This window comes from Hyaloscypha bicolor (assembly GCF_002865645.1).
Source record: "Hyaloscypha bicolor E unplaced genomic scaffold K444scaffold_191, whole genome shotgun sequence".
NCBI lineage: Eukaryota > Fungi > Ascomycota > Leotiomycetes > Helotiales > Hyaloscyphaceae > Hyaloscypha > Hyaloscypha bicolor.
Window position 1 is genome coordinate 445635 of NW_020194693.1, and position 17796 is coordinate 463430.

The window sequence follows — 17796 nt, forward strand, 5'->3', positions numbered from 1 at the left end:
ATTAGACTCCTTGGTTCGTATTTGACACCTGAGCTGGGCGAGTCTGCCGTTTTGCTGAAAACGGCGGCCGAGACACCGAGCTAGGAGCAAAATCCGCAACAGAAAAGTGGACAACAGCGAGGATATAGCATTGGAAATACTCCTCTTCGGGTTTTGAGTGAAGTTGCAACTAACGGGGGGAGAGGTGGGAGAAGAAGAATACACCCAGGGAGAGTAGCAACATGGATCAAACGGATGGATGTGCGTGGTGTTGGAGATGGAGGCACCAGGAGAGTACGGAACTACCGATTGAATGGCTCAGTGAGATCAAGGCTGGTTGGGGTGATGAAAAGAAACACCGCTTGGTGGATGAATTGGTGGGTGGAGACTTGAGCCAGGGGTTATCAGCACAAGAATGCCTGGTGAAAAAAGCGGAAAGCAAAGCTTCTTGGGGAATCATTTGCAGAGAACTGGGTCCCTGGCTTCTCTTCGTTTCCGTGCCTATGCCATATCGCATGGTGAAAAAGCCGTATATCTTAGCCACGAGTGTGGTATACAAGCCATTTCCTCGATCCATCATCCTATGTTGTACAAAGCTATAGTGTGTCTTTTCTCATTTGTGTAGTCAAATGGCAGCAGACGAGATTCAAAAGAATCGCCACCAAATGAAAATTAAAATGAAGAGACCAACACCAGCAAACGGTCCGTACTGGCTGAGCAGCAGTTCCCAATTAATTCTCACCGCCGCACGCCTATACTTGGCACTATCCTCTCTCAACCTACTGCTCACCTGTCCCATGCGCTCCAGACTATCTCCCCTATACAACAGATCCTCGATATTCTTGGTCATAACCTTGGTTACGTCGCGCAGCTCGTCGTTCAGCTTGTCGAGGTTCTGCGTGGCGCGCGAGTCGGAGTAGGTGGCTTTGGTGCGCGAGATGAAGGTGTCGAACTCCATGAAGGCGTAGGGGCGCATGGTGGAGGAGAGGACTTGCTGCAAGGGATAGGTGGTGCTGAATTCGGTAGAGAGGTCGGAGAGGTAGGTGAAGGCGAGCTTGCGCGGGTAGGAGCGCTCGCTGATGCACATGTAGACTATGTCTTGGGAGATGAGGTAGCTGGTGGGTGTTAGCTGGTGGATTCTGGGATGGGATGGGTTGTGAAGAGAAGGTAATTGATTTGAGGGAATGTGTTGAGATTGTGATTCGTTCCTTCCCATTGCTACCTTCGGTGCTCGAGGGGATAACTGCAGAGGAGTGAAGTGGGGAACGAGAAGGCGTTCCTTTGGAGGATAGGCCAACAATGGTGAGATTGCTTTCCCTATACTGGCTCCTTCTCCATATAAACCTAGAACTTACTGACAATGAGGAATGCCAAAGTATACAGACATATAGGAGTTCACTTGAACCAAGCACCAAAGTCCGGGTTTCTGTTTCCAGAATATTGCCGGCAGCGCCTTCTTCTCTTAATTGATTCAACGAGCCACTGAGCAGACTAGTGCAGCTTCGCACTGACTGCATGGGACCCAAACGTCACTACATTTCTTCCCCGTTCATTATGATACGGTCTCCCTCTAAATTCGAGGACTCAATCAGACATTGGAACGTACTGGAGTGTGTATTGGCCGCTTTCGATGCTGGCTTGTGATTCGGAATTTCGAGTGAGTCGACGGAGGACCAGCTTGACTTGAGACTTGATCTCAGAGAGGTCCGATTCGGCCTATTCGAACTGCAAGTCAGCCTATCAATTCAGCAGCAGGGATGCTCCTCCGTACATGTTCATCATCGACGGACGCGCAGAGCATGAGGCCTAGAGAAATTAAGTCAGTCCCTGGCCATGATGGGGTACTCGGTTCTCCTAATACTCACCATCCAGCCGGGCTATTTGAGTTGACTTGATCATCTTGACTCTCTAGATCTGCAGCTCTCTCTGGAAACAGGACAGAACCGTGAGGACTTGGAAAGCTCAAGACAGCATGTGGACCATGATCTGTCGCAATCTGGAGTTTTGAAATGGTCTGCACCCCCCGGTCACACAGGAGCCCAGGGACTTCAAAGAGATTGATGGTCTTTGTTCAACGAAGGTTGGGGGCTTCAGGGGAAAGCTTTGGAAGAGGCATAGCTGTTCTATTCACAGCCCGGCTTCAGCAAATCAACATGGGACGAGGCTCGGGAGAATGTTCTTGCGCTCCGACGCTAGGCACCCCCGCCGGAACCCGGGGAGCTCGTCAGGCGTCAATCGCGAGGCTCGCAACTTTCCACAAACAAAATCAACATTTCGATCTTTCTTCCTTCTTAAATTTCCATCCAACCTTCAACTCCAACCTTCTTCCTTGCAACATCAACCACAACACTCTACATCTATCACCGTAACTTCTTGTTCTGGTACAAGGTGTTGTGATCGACTTCCTCCTCACCCCCTGACTTTGTACTTCTTTGTACACTACCCACACACCTGCTTTCAACGCTCTCCCACGCCTGTTGCCGATCATGGGGGCACCCATTCGCGTACCGCCGACCCGACCCTCAACTCCAACATTCGAGCATCAACTTCCTCCTACCCGCCCATCAACTCCCACCTTCGGTCGCATTGAGAGGATTGCTGAGGCTCCCTCAAGGGCTGATCCCAATCTCCCTCTGGTTGAGACGTCGTCGCCGATTCAAGCTCCTCCATCTCCTATGGAAGCCTCACAACCCGACCGTGTTAACTCCAATGACCCTGGTGATGACACGACTGAAGGGAACGAGCAGAATGGTCATCAAACTACTTCTGTAAGTCCCCAAATCGCTCATATGATATATATCTATATGTTCCCTTCTTGTCGCAAGCGCGTTGTTTGCCGCTCACCCGCCCATTTTCCTTTATCTCGATTTCGTGTCGTTTACCGCTCTGCCCCTTTTCCTTCATCTCAATTCACATTCAGCGCACTTTTGTTAGCGCACAAAGATTTCACAATCTTTCACTTGAAACCCTGCCCTCATATATCATAGACAGACAGTGCCTTCTAAATGTACTTTGTCTTTTTTCCCCTGTGCCCCCTTTCCGTTTTTCTGTTCTCAGCCAGGACGGGCATCCGTCGCCTTTGCTAGTCAGTTGTTCCACAACCAATCCTCCGTTATCTCCCCTTTCTTCGCACTTGCTTTATATCCAGATAGCCCAAAAGGCGTCAACTAACAACTGCAAGGATCCCAACCCCGCTGTTCCGGTCGGCAATGGAGATCATGATGAGCCAAATGAAGATATGAGGTTGTCCTCATGCTCCCGCCGTTCCTACATCCCAACTCCATACAATAGCCCAATCGCACGCAACCCCCGACAACGCTCACCCAACGGTATCCCTTCAACTCGCCTCAGAGGAGGAGGCCCAAAGCGATTTGCTGGTAGTCCGATTACCCCAGCCGCGAAGAAGTCGAAGGTTATTCTCAATGGCCGTGGCAACAAAAAGGACCGTATGTACGATGATGCCGAGGCAGTCCTTGCAGATGGTAATTCGCCACTGTATGATGATGTCGATGTCACTGTAAGTACTAACTCACAACATCGCAAAACAAAGGCTTATCATTTTGGTAGGCCATTCTTCAGCACCCGACTGCCGTGAAGACCCTCGAAGGATTGCCCATGTATGACCACCTTCAAGGCCTCTCTCCGGATGCGCTTCGCCAAGCCGTTAATGATTTCATCAGCAATGGCCGCAGTGGGTACCATGACCCGGACTACCTTGGACAGGGTTTGGCTGCGAGAGTTGTTCGAGGTCGCGGTGAATTCGACGAATATCTTGAGCATACGTTCCAGGAGACTTGGATTGAGAGAGAAGGAGAAGGAGAAGGAGAAGACGAAAAGGCTGCGGCATCGGATGAGAACCCTGCCAAGGCTGCCTAAGTCTTTTTCGTACCATCCTATCCTTTTCTAAATATGTTTTTCTTTCTTTTCTCTTGTTGTCTGTTCTCTGGAGTTTGGCCAAAACGATACCCTGGATTTTTTTCTGTTTTTGTCTGATGATACCCCTTCGTTTTTTTGTAAAGATTAGATACCGGAAATTTTACCAGATGGCTCTGCCACACCAAAAAGGTTCCGAGTGATGCTTGTGACGAATGGATGCCCGTACCCTGGAACAGGAGCCTTACTCAGCCCGTGGACTTCGGAGGAATGCCTTGGACTTCAAATGATTAGATTGTATGAGGTACGTTGTGTAGGTTTGTCGTTTCACCTTTCTTGTGTAGCTTTTATGATATACTCAGCTCTGCATGATATGAAAGGATCTACACAACAGAAAAGAATGGGTTAAGCTGTTCAGCATCACAATCTCATTCGGGGGGCCTCCTCATGGAGCCCATCTCTGCAAGCCTTCAGGCTGGCGAGTCTAGCTTCCTCCGCTGTGACTCTGGTGCATGAGGTAAGTTTTTTTTTAGCCGATCTGCCGTTGAATATATTTTAGGTATGATGGTAAGAACAACGATTCAACGACGATGCGCTGATCATGCAAATGCTACACTGATTTGAATGTAGATTATCTTCTGAGGTGGAACATTAAAAGGATGGCGAGTGGAGACTGGAGAGTGAGATTGACGCGGGGCACTGGATTGTAGCCTGGGAGAATAGGGGGATTGCTCTGACGGATCCCATTAATCTTGGAACACGAGGATGGGTTTTGGAAATGTGGGATTTGGCTACTTTCCTGTGTGAAACGAACTGTCACGGTGAGGAGTCCGGGATTGGAAAAAGGGGTTCGAAAATGCAACAGGTGAAGTATTCGCAGATCACAACCTGCACCGTCGCATCCTTATCATTCAGCATTCGCAATGTTAAACCCCAGTGTCTCCATAACCAAGAAGCAGAAATCTGAATGGATTAAACATTCGAGTTATTGAGATGTGATCACGTGACCGTAGCCACGGTCTTAAATTTTCTGGCGATTTGTTTTCCCAGCCTTGCCAATATATCTTGAGCTCCAACCCAGCTGCTTCCACCAACAACCAACTTCCTCCATCAAATTATTCCTCGCTCCCCAAGTCCCACCCACGACTTCGAACCCCTTCGCAACCTTGCTAACATGGCAGAACCACCACACAAGCGCGCCCGCCGCCCAGACAGCAAGCAGATGTGGGATGACTCCGACCGCCGCGCGCCCATTCAGTCCCGCGAGCGCGACGAGCCTGCGCCGAGAGAGAGGGAACGACGCGATGATAGGCGGGATGATCGGGATAGAGAGAGGGATCGGAATAGGCGATATCGCAGTCGGAGTCCGAGAAGGGATGAGAGGGATAGAGACCGGAGAGGCGGTAGAGATACGCGAGGTGGTGGAAGAGGCAGAGACGAGAGGGATGATGAGAGAGGTGGACGGCGGGGTGAGGATAGAGGTGGCGGTGCAAGACGGGATAGAGGTGAGTCTATACTGGGGAGGGTGGACCTGGTTGTTAGGAGTAGGTCTAACACTTCTTTGCAAGAACGAGAACGAGATGGTGTACGAGAGAGGGAGAGGAGTAGGAGTCCGAGACGCGAGAGAGGTGAGTATCCAGTCACACCAGGACAAGCCAATCTGGTTGTTAGGAGTAGGTCTAACACTTCTTTGCAAGACCGAGGACGGGATGGTGTGCGCGAGAGGGAGAGGAGTAGGAGCCCGAGACGCGAACGAGAGCTTGAGAAGTTGAAGGTAGAGGGGAAGGTGCTGGCCGAGGAAGAATTCACGAAGAGCCGCACCGCGACGCCACCTGTGAGTTTTAAGGTTGGTGAGAAAGCCACTGGTGGAACTGGAGACCAAGGACAAGGACAGGATCATGATCGGATGGATGTCGAATCCGGAACGGAGAAGAAGGACAAGAGGAAGGGAAAGAAGGGCAAAGCGAAGTCTCCCCCACCGGAAGACGATGAGGATATCATGGTTGATGATGATGCGCTGGCGGATATGCAGGCTATGATGGGCTTTGGGGGCTTTGGCACGACGCATCAGCAGAAGGTCGCAGGAAATGAGATTTATGCGGTCAGGAAGGAGAAGAAGACGGAGTATCGGCAGTATATGAATCGGGTTGGTGGGTTCAATAGGCCGCTTAGTCCGACGAGGGAATCATGAAGTGTGGGCATTGAGAGTTATTGGAGACTTTGTGAAAGACCTTCTGCTGGACCTTCTCGGAGAGTTATGTTGGTTCGATGCGGAATTGAGATGAAGACCCAAGTACCATGGGTTTCTGGTATGTGTTCCTGGTGGACTTCTACGAAGAATTGAAGTCTGTCCCATGGGGACTTCGGGTCGTCACGACATAAACAAACATTGCCATGCCTATGGGCTTTTTAAGCATAATAAACGAGAAACGCAATAAAACATCCCGTCCACATCTAGTCCAGAACAGGGTGTCTCACCCACCGTGACCATCAAAGGCTCCTAAAACGACTAGCGCGAGCCTTCCCGGCAGCCTCGCGCCGCAGGCTGATTGCGCCCTGAACTTGTAACGGTGTTCTCAAGCCTCCTCAGTTCCATCTCAACCCCACTCCGCCCACAACCTCGAGCTCCCACACACTCATTCTGGAGCTCTGGTTCTTCCCAACCTTCCTTCCATTCATTCCCCCTCTAATTTCTCCTCCGCAATGAAGTTTCTCGGAGGGCTCGCGGCGGTGCTGGCGGTAGTCGCCGCGGCTGACGACACAGCGATTCTGTACAAGGAGATTGCGAGAAATGCGAACCAGAGCTTGCTTTGGGGCCCATATCGCCCGAATCTGTATTTTGGCGTCCGGCCGAGGATTCCTAAGAGCTTGATGGGTGGCCTCATGTGGTCGAAGGTGGAGAATTTCCAGGATGTGCAGAATAGTAGGTCTTCTTGTTCTCTTTTTGAGTCAATTGGGGAGGGTTAAGGGCAGGGGAAGCGCTTGTAAACTTGCGACCAAGAAAGGGCTAATTGGCGGTAGATTTCAGACATACTTGTGAACAAGGGGATGGCATGAAAGGCTATGGTTGGGACGAATTCGATGCCAGGAGCGGCGGGGTGCAGACTATCTACGACGAGGGCAATGGCATCGATGTCAGGACCATGTTCGTTAAGATCCCTGGTGGAAGTAACGGAGGTAGCTGGGCTGCGCGAATAAGGGGTACGGCGAGGAAAGATGCGCCGCCGGATTTGAAGACTACCGTTGTGTTTTACGCTTCGTTGGAGGGGTTGGGAGCTCTGGAGGTCGAGAATGTGGAGCCTGTGGGATATGAGGGCGATGTTACGTTGAAGGGGGAAAGTGATGGGCTGGGAGAGTATAAGTTGGTGGTTACAGGGGGAAGAGGCTACCATCCTAAGAACTCACATGCGGCGTATGAGGAGAAACCGCTGGATCGGACGTTTGTGAACTCCCTCACGGCGCCGGATCAGATCCTTTGGCAGACGAAGCCAATTCTGTTCAAGATGTTGAAGGAATCGGTCGACAAGTATGTTGAGAAGTATGGGGAAGAGAATGTACCTCCACCTTCCCAGGTGTACACCATTAACCACAATCCTGGACCTGGAAATATCCACATGATCCAGAAAGTGTTCGAGGGAAACTTCGAATTCGATGTCATCTTCAATAGTGGATCTTCTGGAAAGGAGTACTTCAGTTCAGATGTGAGCAAGTTCATTGAGAATACCTCCAAGGGATTCTTCGAACGCTTTATTGCTACATTTGATCCAAAGCCTCCGTTTGACGTCGAGAAGCTGCAGAGATTTGGCACGAACCTGTTTTCGAATCTGCTTGGAGGTTTGGGATATTTCTATGGTGATTCAGTGGTTGATCGATCATATGCTCCGGAGTATGATGAGGAGAATGAAGGATTCTGGGAAGAGACACAGGCCGCTAGGGAGAAGCACCAGGAGCAGTTGGAAGGCCCTTCCGAGCTCTTTACCACCATCCCGTCGAGATCGTTCTTTCCTCGAGGTTTCTATTGGGATGAAGGATTCCACCTCATTCCAATTGCTGATTGGGACATGGATCTTGCGCTCGAAGTTGTCAAAAGTTGGTTCAATCTTATGGATGCGGATGGATGGATTGGACGTGAACAGATTCTTGGTGCCGAAGCACGCAGCAAGGTGCCGCAAGAATTCCAGACGCAGTATCCTCACTACGCCAACCCGCCTACTCTATTCTTCATCATCGACGCCTTGATCACCAAGATTGGTGCGTTGAATGGAACCACTCCTCCAGTAAAGGAATCCTTGGGCCAGAAGCCAACTCCTGTGCATCTGAAAAATCCAGATTTAGCGCTTCACTACCTCCGAGAACTTTATCCCAAGCTGAAGGCACACTATCATTGGTTCCGCCGAACTCAAGCTGGAGACCTGAAATCCTACGACCGCGATGCTTTCAGCTCCAAGGAAGGATACAGATGGCGTGGACGAACCCCCCAGCACATTCTGACCTCTGGTCTCGACGACTATCCGCGTCCTCAACCCCCTCATCCGGGAGAGCTGCACGTCGACCTCATGTCCTGGATGGGCATGATGACCAAATCCCTCAAGAACATTGCCACCCTCCTCCAGATGGATGACGACGTCGCCGAGCTAACTACCATTGAGACCGCCATCCTGCGCAACATCGACGACCTGCACTGGAGCGAGAAAGAAAAGTGCTACTGCGACGCCACAATCGACGACTTCGAAGAGAACGCCCTCGTCTGCCACAAGGGCTACATTTCTCTCTTCCCTTTCTTAACGGGACTACTTGAACCAAAGAGCGAGAAGTTGGGCCATATACTTACTTTATTGGGTGATGAAGAGGAGCTGTGGAGTGAGTTTGGGTTGAGGAGTTTGAGCAAGAAGGATGAGTTTTATGGGACGGCGGAGAATTATTGGAGGGGTCCTGTGTGGATGAATATGAACTATCTTGCTGTTGCGCAGTTACTCGTAGGCTCACTTCCCTTCCCCTCTCTTCCTCTTCCCCAACCATCCAACTAACGAAAATAGAAATACGCACAAACTCCCGGCCCCTACCAAGAAAAATCCAAAGATCTCTACTCAAGACTGAGATTGAACCTCATCAGAACAGTCTTTGATTCATGGCAAGAGACAGGCTTTGCATGGGAGCAGTATAACCCTGAAACGGGCAAGGGGCAAAGGACGCAGCATTTCACGGGCTGGACGAGTCTCGTGGTCAAGATCATGGGGATGCCAGATTTGAGTGGTGGGAAGTGGGAGGTTGGGCATGATGAGCTGTGAGTTTACGAAAAGAAAGAGACAGATCTGAAAGCTTGTGGTATATAAAATTCCTGGCCGGATGTTTGGAAATATTTCCAATGTGTTATATACATCAGGGAAACGGAAGGAAAAGTTTGCTCCTGTCTTTTGGAGGTTGTGTAACGTGAGGGCTTTTGTTGCACGTCGTGAAGACCTGTTGTAACACACGGAGATGCGGGAGGCGTTCGTTTGGGACGCCTTTGCCGGCGACCTGTAGTTCAGGCGTTTTTCTTTGATGTTTTGTCCCTCTGCTGAAATCAGAGGAAGTATCTTGGACGGTGAGACCGAGAGATATATTTCCATCCAGTCATGACCGAGGTTAGAGCCAAGATGAAGATGCAGCAGAATCTCTCGTGACCGTGGGCAAACCGTTCCTCATTAGCCCTTCGAGAAGCAACTGGTGCAAGAAGCGAGGTCCCGAAATAGAAAGATCATCCCACAGTAACCCTCTCAGCAAAAGCCACGAGTTGTAGCTTTTGACATCATGTTCCGGAATCAGTGCTTATGTCAAACCTCGCACCGCATTAGCTCATCCTACGGTCCAGTAAGTGAAATTCGCTACCCCTTTCCGGTCTTGGACTGGCACCCTGTACGACGGCCCCTTACCCCACATACGCCGCATGACTCACGCCCCGCCGTCCTCCAATCGTAAGTTTTACGTGCGATAAATTAACGTCGCAACGAGCCAAGGAAAATCATAAAACCCACAACTGGTCTATGGCAAACAAGGCATTGCAAACATTGATGTATTGATCTCAGGCAGAGCAGAGGTCACCAACCACAGCACGTTTATCAGAGCTAATTGAACACCCAACTCAATCCGTGTCAGGATGAATCCTATCAACACCAAGCCTTACGCACTCCCGTCGAATGCAACCTGGTTGAGTGAGTCTCTATTCACATTTCTAAGCTAACGTCTGGGGAACAAAAACTGAAGATTGGCGGCTTGTTAACACCTGAAAGTCACCGGCTGCTCATCAGGCATCGGCCGTGCGATAGCTGAATTGATCGCTAGCAAGCCGACCCAGCGCCTTATAGCCACGGCTCGCAAGCCAGCAGACCTCTCCTACCTCCCTGATGGGAATGCCAACATCCTCAAGCTTGCCTTGGACGTGACGTCGGCTGCTTCGGTCGACGCTGCTTTCACGGCTGCTGCTGAGCGTAAGTCTCGATTTCCTTAGAGTATCCATTTCCTATTTCTCACTATCTCATGATATAATTTCCTCCCGAAATAATACATATCCCCAGTTTGTCCCTGGGAAATCTATATCGAGCAACTGCTGACTGCCCCCTTTCGCAGACTTTGGCAAAGATTTCCACCTCGACGTCGTGGTGAACAATGCCGGGTACTCTCTCTCGGGTGACACCGAGTCTGCCACGGAAGAGGAGATGCACCAGGAGATGGAGACTCTATTCTTTGGCACAGTGCGCGTGACGACGCGTGCTATTGCTGTCATGCGACAAGATAAGACCGATGACGGCGTCCATCGCGGCGGCATCGTGTTCAACATCTCCTCGCTGGCGGGAATCGTCGGCTTACCCGGACACTCGTTTTACCACGCGGGCAAATTCGCTGTCGAGGGCTGGTCTGAGTCTGTGGCGAGGGAGATGCATCCGGATTGGAATGGTGGGTTTCCCCTTTCCCCCTTTCCTCCATTGCCCTCCTTCCATTATAGCAATCCCTCGCATTCCTCTTCAAAATCGAAATTCAACAAATCAATACGTGTAATGAAACGCTTGCGGCTAACTTGTACTTCACTCAGTCAACTTCTGCATTGTCGAGCCCAGCGGCGTAAAAACCAACTTCGAAGGCCACTCAAAAGCGCACACGGCGCCGCACCCCGCGTATCAAGATCCCTCCATGCCAGCGCGCAGACTCGAGTTCTACGTCAATGCTGGCATTAAAGCCGGTGGTGGTGGTCTCCTTATCGAGCCGTCTGCGCTGGCGGAGACGCTTTTCATGATTGCGGCCAGGGGCGAAAAGGTCCCGCTTCGCCTTCCGTTGGGTGCGACGGCGTGGAAGATGATTAAGGGGAAGGTTGAGGGGCTTCTGGGGGAGTTGGAGGTGGTTAAGGAGATTAGTGGGATGGGGAAGGACCTTTGACTCGCAGTGATTGATGTGCGTGGGGAGTGGATGGCTGGGAAATGGTTCACCAGGGTTACTATTTTGCTTCGCCTACCAGATACCTATTTTACCCGCAGAACACGAAAGAAGGTGGATGGTCTTCCAGAAGTGCTCATTTCTTTGGCCCTGTTCTCCATTATTGCCATCCTTTAAGCTCATAGGTCCAATCTTTCCCCCATTACTATTGACCAAGACGTTCGAGCAGTTCAGCAATGCGTTCGTCGGAAGCAGCGGATTCTCTACGTAGTTGAGTTGCGATGTGCAATTCTTGGATAAGTTCGTCTTTAACTGTATGCTCTCTGGACATACCAGGTCCGTCTGTGGAGCCACGAACCCGAGCTGAAGCTGGTTGAAAGTTCGAGCTCTTCTCATCTCGTCTGCTTCGTCTCAGTGCATTGACAGGATTTTCAGTACTGTAGCTTCGCCGCACGAGGACAAGTCCTGAAAGCTCATAGATGCCGTAACAGACTGTGAGGCTAACCACGTATGTAATGAAAATTGCTCGGCTATCGTTTGTACTAGCTGTTGTGTCGAGATGCCTAGTCCAGACATAAGCCAGATATGTTCCAAGTCCAAGGAGGAAGGAGTTTAGCGACGCTGACAGAAGCATATTTGGCGCTGAGACGGTCAACACAGCAGCGGGTGAAGGCATGAACTCCCCATATTGATCTATGCCATACCCAGCCAGTCTATCGTTTCTGATCCAGGCCTTTACGTCCTCGCAATTCAAATGCCGTCCCAAGATTCGATACTGATCGCTTGCATAGTATACTGCAATAATGGCCGAGACCAAGCTGAACGTGAAGAAGGCTCGTGCCACCCAATGCACTTGACTAAGATTTGATAAAGAAAGGGCGGTTATGGCGATTTGAGCAAGGATGGAGCCCTGGTTGAAGTTATTCAGTTAGGTCTTTAACACAGAAGGCCTCGAGGGAACTTCTTACAGCCACAGCTATCATGTTACTTTCATTTTGGATCGATACCTTGAAGTCCATTGCTACTTTATCCTCATCACTCTCTAATACCTGCTTTTCCATCCGCCAGATTGCACCACTCCCGAATATCCATAATACCACTCCGCCGAGTCCATAATGTCGCACAAGGAAAACGGGATTCCTTGCAAAGTCTCTTATCGCGATATAGCCACTGATGACTATGTAGCCAAATTGCCCTCCTGTGAGAGTAAAGGGGTCCATGGTGATGCACTAATACTCCCCTTGAGCAAGGGCCGGAAGGCTGACCAAAGACTGGAGAACAACAAGCATTCAAGGTGTCCAAATGTTAGATCGCTCAGAAGAGTGGCGCTTAACACATTTCAAGCTCGTTTCGTGCACAGTGTGATGGTTTACTCCTATGAGGCATTTGTGAGCTGCAGCATTCAGCTGTCGAAAAAGCAATGTTGAGGTTACAAACGGCTCTGAAACATCATTCAGCCCACATGATCAGCGAAGATTTGATTCATCAACAGCCTTCTATTCCTACAATCATCCAAGACTATTGGAAAGACTTTTACACCAGTAAGCGAAGAATCAAAGCCACGTCCATGACTCAGAGCAATGAAATAAACAGCACAGAGGTGTATTTGGCATGCTTGACAAGTGGGCTTTCTGTCAAGTTTATCCAGCCATTGGTTGAAGCGTGCCCAATAACTCCCCTAAGTATGTTGGGAGAACACTTGGTACGGACATGATGCAAATCCTTGTCACCAGTCTTGAATCGCAGCTCGGTGTAGTCCTCTGGGCCCACCCTCACATTTGCATTATCTCTAGTCCAACAATCTTCTAAACATAGCTGCGGCAATACTGGGATGCAATTTGGAAGGAAGATTAATTGAAGCAAGTCTCCAGAGAAGTACGTGGATCAAGTTTGTTGATATATACATTGGCGGTCTTCTTTCTTTCTTTGCAGAACCAAAGTTGAATAATAAGCCCTTCATAACTTTCCACTTCGCAACTATACACCGCGGAATGAGAGCCCTCTTATTTCCCAGCTTCTGAGATAAGAGTGAGGGCTGACACAGTGGTGGTGGCATTGGCTTGTGGCCAGTTGATGCCTTTGTCCCTTCGCTAACCCAGCGCAAGCATACAGACCAACAGTTGTGCCAGCTTTGCCTGTCATATACTGAAGGCCAAGATACTCTTCTATTTCGGGTATCAGCTCTGCTATACTTTATTATGCTGTTTATTGACACTTGCAAGGCTTGGAGCTTGGAGAGCAATTCGTCCACCAGTCATAACCTTCCAGATCTGAGAAGCGGAGGTAGCATCACAGGTTTCCACCTTGACGCTGCTCATATCTTTCCAGTTCGCTAACCACTGAAACTAGACTCGTAAAATTGCAAGAATACTGGGTGATCCTCACTCTTAGCACCTCCATCCATGCAGAGCGTGGAACCTGGCAGCCGGATGGAGCTGTTCCCATCCTTGAGATACCATTGTTGTGCTGCTGTGTTAGCGAGAGTCTGACTAGATTTCGACAAAGTGGGTATGGCATCTTCAATGATTGTGGGTAGCGGGACGAACACTCGGATATTGCTGCCGGCAGCTGCTGTTTCTGGTACAATTGTTAACTTGGCATCCACCTTCGAGGTGAGGTATACCGCCTTGTAGCCAACAGGAGCCTGAGCCATGCCAATCGCGGCAAACGCGAACAAAAGAACGGAAGAGGCCAACATCTTGAATTATGGTCTTGACAGCAATTGATTAAGTTTCAAAGATGAGGTGAAAACGCGGCATTGTCAGTCGGGGAAGGCACGTTTATATGGTGGACAGATTTTGCGGATATTTTTACTCATTCATCTCCACGCTTTCATTCTAAGTTTATCGTTGGCTAATTCTTGGCGGTGATCAGGCGGGAGGGGGTAAATTTCACCAAGCTCCGCGATAGAGTAAATTATTCTCGAATGCTGGAATGTTGTTTTACCCATCATTATTTAACACTTTGTCTGTTTAGCCTAGGGGCCGAGACGAGGGCCTAAATCAGGTGGTTTGCTACGGTCTGAAGATGCGTGATTTACAATAGACTACAACAAGATGCATATCTTTGAAGGTCGGCTATGGGAAGTATTCTTCTGCGCTCTAACCTGCGATTTGTATTCTCTTAATTTCTTATCCAGACTAGACATGCAGCTTCAGTTATCTTATGCTCCTCACCCCCAACACTTCGAAAACTATAACATACTCTCCGACTCTGGTTCATTCTACTCTATTCCCATGGGAAATCCAATGGCTCTCAATTTCATTGTCGTTCCTCAATTTCAGTTCAAGTCCACCTCGTCGCTGGGTTTGTTGAAGTGTTGCGAGCGGGGAACCCAGCCCGGGATAGGGCTAAGCGAGGCAAGCTTCACTAAAAATTAGGCGATTCAGGGGTTGCACCACTCTGAACTGCCGTTCGGGTCGGGAGATGAACATGCCCTGCATCTAATCCTTACAGATCGGGATAAATTCTCCGTAGATGGAATGGGGTACATGAAGCATTCCCTGTAGATGCAGAGGTGGGGTTACCAGCCATAAGTTTAAAGAAGTCGTGATGTGTAATTCGATTATTTTGCTACCGCAAATATACCCTGGAGTTTACGCTCAATTGCATAGAGCTCCAGGTGGGCTGTCCCTGAGCAACCCCATCTCAAATCAACGCGCTTTATGGTTGAGGGCCTGTATGACGAGTTTGACTTCGATGTCGAGTTCATTCCACAACTTTCTTCAAATTAAGGGCATTGCCAGGTGTAAGACTTCCACTTCATCGAAGAATATCTCCCCCGCCCATTTACATAGAAAAGGTGGCGGGGAAGCGAGAGAAGTCCTGTTTCTGAAAATATCTTGGAGAATAAATCGCGAGCGTGAGAAAGTGATTACACATTTCTTAGTATATCTGAGTAGAGTTCCTCTTAATGTGATTTACATCTTTCGATAATAGCAGCTGTAATCTAGGGACTAAGACAAGTGGTTCAGAATTCCTCGCTTAGAGGTGCCCCATAAATTCTCTGCATCTGCTCCCCTCCACACGTACACTAATATTTGACTCATTCAGAGTCACAAAAAATCTGTTGCGGAATCTTGTTGATGGGCATCATATGAATCTGAAGAATGCGTTAATCTCAAATCATTAAAGCTCTTCATTTCTTTCTTTTGTTGACCTGGCAAGCGCCCGCCCTTGCACAAATCGCCTCCGTTAAAATCTATCACACAAAACCACCGAGAAATCCACTCGAAGGAGTAGCATACAAGGAAGGGAAAGCTCCCGAAAGCAAACAAAGAGGTATCTCAGGTGCCGATGTATGGTTCCGTTGTGCGCCCAAGCAAATCCGTCTTGCTTATGCACCGTCCCGATCCAAACACCGTGGCCCAACCCTCTATCCCTAATGTATATTCCGGCCCGGTCCGACCCAACGCCCAATTTACAAGTTCCTACACCCAAAGATCAATGTCACAAAGGCTACCATGTACAGTCCTCCATCGACGAGCTCGACTTTCGCGCAGACTCCTTCGATGACGGCCGAGTCTTGCTCCTTCGCGGTTCTGTGGTGGCGAGGTGTGCGTCTTTCGAAGACGAGGCTGCTGCTGCAGACGCGTTCTCTTTCTCCCTGGCGGCCTTCTCTGTCTTGCTGTCCCGCGCCTTTTTCCTGTCCGAGGAGAGCTTCCTCTGCTCCTCCTTTTTCCTTCTCATCTCCGCTTTTTGTGCTACAAAATTTAAGTCAGAATAAATGCCGGAGGCATGAACTCAAGGGGGACATACCTTCATTGAGTTCATCGTGGACACCTATCAAAACTTCTTCTCCATCTGTGTCGCGCTTTGATCTGGTAAAGAATCCATGCTTTCGAATTGTATCTCTTCCAAAGAGGATGGTGAAGGTTGCTTTGCTTGCGACCAAAAACCTCATTGTTCTGCATTTCATAAATCCTTTGAACTCCTCTGTCTGAATCGTAAGATCAACTTTTGCAGTGGCTTGGAACTTCTTGCCGTTGAAGTCACGGTATTGCACATCGAGCTCCTCTGTACTTAGTTTTGTGGATCGGACTCCCATGTCTCGGAGTTCATTGTAGAATGTTTGCGATATCCAGTCTCCCTTTGTCCCTGTGTCTAGTATTGCCTTTTCGCCTATTGCCGGAGTGTCTAGATTGTTGGGGTTGCCGATGTGTATGGGGAGCTTCAGGAAGTCCTGGATCGGTGAGTAAAATCGTCTAGCTGAACGCGCAAGCACATACATCATCTGACGCTTCATCCTCCTCATGAGGGGCGTTTTGTTCGGTTTGATCCTCCTCTTCCTCAGCAGATACTTCATCTCCATTGTCTCCGTCTGCATGGCAGCTACTCGTGTCCGTTTCGCATCCAATTTCCTTTGACATCTTACTGTCGCGGCGCGGGCGGCTTGACGCGCCTCCAATAGACGAGACTGAACTTTCCCTCCCCTTCCCTTTTCCCTTTACCTTTCCTAATACCTGCGCTGTATATGATACTGTGCCGCTTGTGTGGTACCCCTCATCTGCTTGATCGCGTTTCTTCTTCTCCGAGCGCATGCGCGGCCGCTCTGGAGGCATCATCGATTTCGCTGGTCGCCTAGGAGCAACATATTCGGGCTCCGTATCATCGGAAGCACTTGTTTCGTCTTCCTCGGAGGCGCTGGGAGAATCGCATTGCGCTGTCGATCGTTTTATCGTTCTCGTTGGCTGCTGACGACGAGCTGGATTCCGATTCCGAGTCGGGGTAGGGGAACGTTGAGGTAGCTCGTCATCTCTGCTGCCCTGAACTAGATAAACATTGCCCTTGACGCTTTTGATATGAACATCTCCTTTGATAATGGATGTCGGCGGTTTCTGCGGCATCTTCGGGTGGTGTGATGCGCGGGGCTGCGGCCCTTCCCCGCCTGACTCCTCATCCGGATCTGCAGCCTTTGTCCTCCTTCGCCCAGGATCGCGCTTTCTCGAGCTACTCGACATAGTAGGGTTGTTACCTGGTCGGTCGCATCGTGGCCAGAGATCTGATGCCCTAGGAAGGATATCAAAAGTGAGGCGGACGGCTGTACGATGAGGATAGGGCGCCAGCCGACTGCGTTTCGAGGGCGTTGGTGGGGAAGTGGTGAGTTGCAGGCCGCGGTGTCCCAGATAGTGACTGGGAGGTAGGTTCTATCATTGGAAACGGGAGATGAGAGGCTCAAATTCCTCGTATTGGCTGAAGCTTGAAACAAGGCTGATAACGTCGGATTGGGAGGGTGTATCGAGTAAGAAATGAGGATCTGGAGTGACATCCACCAGATCGTCACCGATTAGCACCCCTGCTCGTTCTCCTGTCACCAGGGGTCGATCCTATTCATAGGGAGACCAGGGCCAATGCCAGTCTCCCCACAAAATCCCTCATGACACCAAATACAACCAATTCCATTCCTGCAGTTGTCCTCATTGGCATGTCTCAGTCCTGCAACTCTGTGTCTGGACAACGCTTCACAACCTCTTCGAGTGAGTTGGAAGGACAATATAAGCAAATTGCAAAGTTCAATAAAGCAGATTCCATAGTATC

The 17796-nt window shown here is 49.8% G+C and overlaps 9 protein-coding genes across 9 annotated transcripts; 5 read left to right on the plus strand and 4 right to left on the minus strand.

Annotated features, from left to right (window-relative positions):
• Positions 1 to 411: 411 nt before the first annotated feature.
• On the minus strand, positions 412 to 2092 carry K444DRAFT_622854 (snare-like protein). Its single transcript, XM_024882183.1, has 4 exons — positions 1845 to 2092; positions 1751 to 1785; positions 1586 to 1695; positions 412 to 1094 (listed from the first exon to the last, which is right to left on the minus strand). Exons 1-4 carry the CDS (start codon positions 1876 to 1878, stop codon positions 626 to 628), a joined length of 648 nt encoding a protein of 215 aa, XP_024726195.1. The 5' UTR covers positions 1879 to 2092; the 3' UTR covers positions 412 to 625.
• A 159-nt stretch (positions 2093 to 2251) lies between these two features.
• On the plus strand, positions 2252 to 3145 carry K444DRAFT_297064 (uncharacterized protein). Its single transcript, XM_024871693.1, has one exon. The coding sequence runs from the start codon at positions 2466 to 2468 to the stop codon at positions 2964 to 2966; it is 501 nt and encodes a 166-aa protein (XP_024726196.1). The 5' UTR covers positions 2252 to 2465; the 3' UTR covers positions 2967 to 3145.
• Positions 2751 to 3955, plus strand: K444DRAFT_297055 (uncharacterized protein). Its single transcript, XM_024871692.1, has 3 exons — positions 2751 to 3064; positions 3161 to 3496; positions 3547 to 3955. The coding sequence occupies exons 2-3, from the start codon at positions 3218 to 3220 to the stop codon at positions 3853 to 3855; spliced, it is 588 nt and encodes a 195-aa protein (XP_024726197.1). The 5' UTR covers positions 2751 to 3064; positions 3161 to 3217; the 3' UTR covers positions 3856 to 3955.
• Positions 3956 to 4884: 929 nt separating this feature from the next.
• K444DRAFT_622856 (DUF1777-domain-containing protein) lies at positions 4885 to 6303 on the plus strand. Its single transcript, XM_024882184.1, has 3 exons — positions 4885 to 5357; positions 5421 to 5480; positions 5550 to 6303. The coding sequence occupies exons 1-3, from the start codon at positions 5027 to 5029 to the stop codon at positions 6041 to 6043; spliced, it is 885 nt and encodes a 294-aa protein (XP_024726198.1). The 5' UTR covers positions 4885 to 5026; the 3' UTR covers positions 6044 to 6303.
• Positions 6304 to 6432: 129 nt separating this feature from the next.
• Positions 6433 to 9588, plus strand: K444DRAFT_577656 (glycoside hydrolase family 63 protein). Its single transcript, XM_024877581.1, has 3 exons — positions 6433 to 6775; positions 6874 to 8828; positions 8889 to 9588. Exons 1-3 carry the CDS (start codon positions 6556 to 6558, stop codon positions 9138 to 9140), a joined length of 2427 nt encoding a protein of 808 aa, XP_024726199.1. The 5' UTR covers positions 6433 to 6555; the 3' UTR covers positions 9141 to 9588.
• A 244-nt stretch (positions 9589 to 9832) lies between these two features.
• Positions 9833 to 11457, plus strand: K444DRAFT_605391 (short-chain dehydrogenase/reductase-like protein SDR). The gene is made up of 4 exons (XM_024878851.1): positions 9833 to 10043; positions 10122 to 10319; positions 10459 to 10785; positions 10922 to 11457. The coding sequence occupies exons 1-4, from the start codon at positions 9989 to 9991 to the stop codon at positions 11260 to 11262; spliced, it is 921 nt and encodes a 306-aa protein (XP_024726200.1). The 5' UTR covers positions 9833 to 9988; the 3' UTR covers positions 11263 to 11457.
• Positions 11458 to 11689: 232 nt separating this feature from the next.
• K444DRAFT_502184 (uncharacterized protein) lies at positions 11690 to 12407 on the minus strand (the record flags this gene model as incomplete). Its single annotated transcript, XM_024873356.1, has 2 exons — positions 11690 to 12169; positions 12228 to 12407. Coding segments are annotated over 2 exons (660 nt in total), but the record flags the coding sequence as incomplete, so codon positions are not given.
• Positions 12408 to 13591: 1184 nt separating this feature from the next.
• On the minus strand, positions 13592 to 13957 carry K444DRAFT_638800 (carbohydrate-binding module family 13 protein; the record flags this gene model as incomplete). The annotated part of the gene is made up of 1 exon (XM_024884307.1): positions 13592 to 13957. One exon carries the CDS (start codon positions 13955 to 13957, stop codon positions 13592 to 13594), a length of 366 nt encoding a protein of 121 aa, XP_024726202.1.
• A 1413-nt stretch (positions 13958 to 15370) lies between these two features.
• K444DRAFT_670954 (uncharacterized protein) lies at positions 15371 to 17562 on the minus strand. The gene is made up of 3 exons (XM_024887690.1): positions 16488 to 17562; positions 16018 to 16441; positions 15371 to 15962 (listed from the first exon to the last, which is right to left on the minus strand). Exons 1-3 carry the CDS (start codon positions 17217 to 17219, stop codon positions 15718 to 15720), a joined length of 1401 nt encoding a protein of 466 aa, XP_024726203.1. The 5' UTR covers positions 17220 to 17562; the 3' UTR covers positions 15371 to 15717.
• Positions 17563 to 17796: the final 234 nt, after the last annotated feature.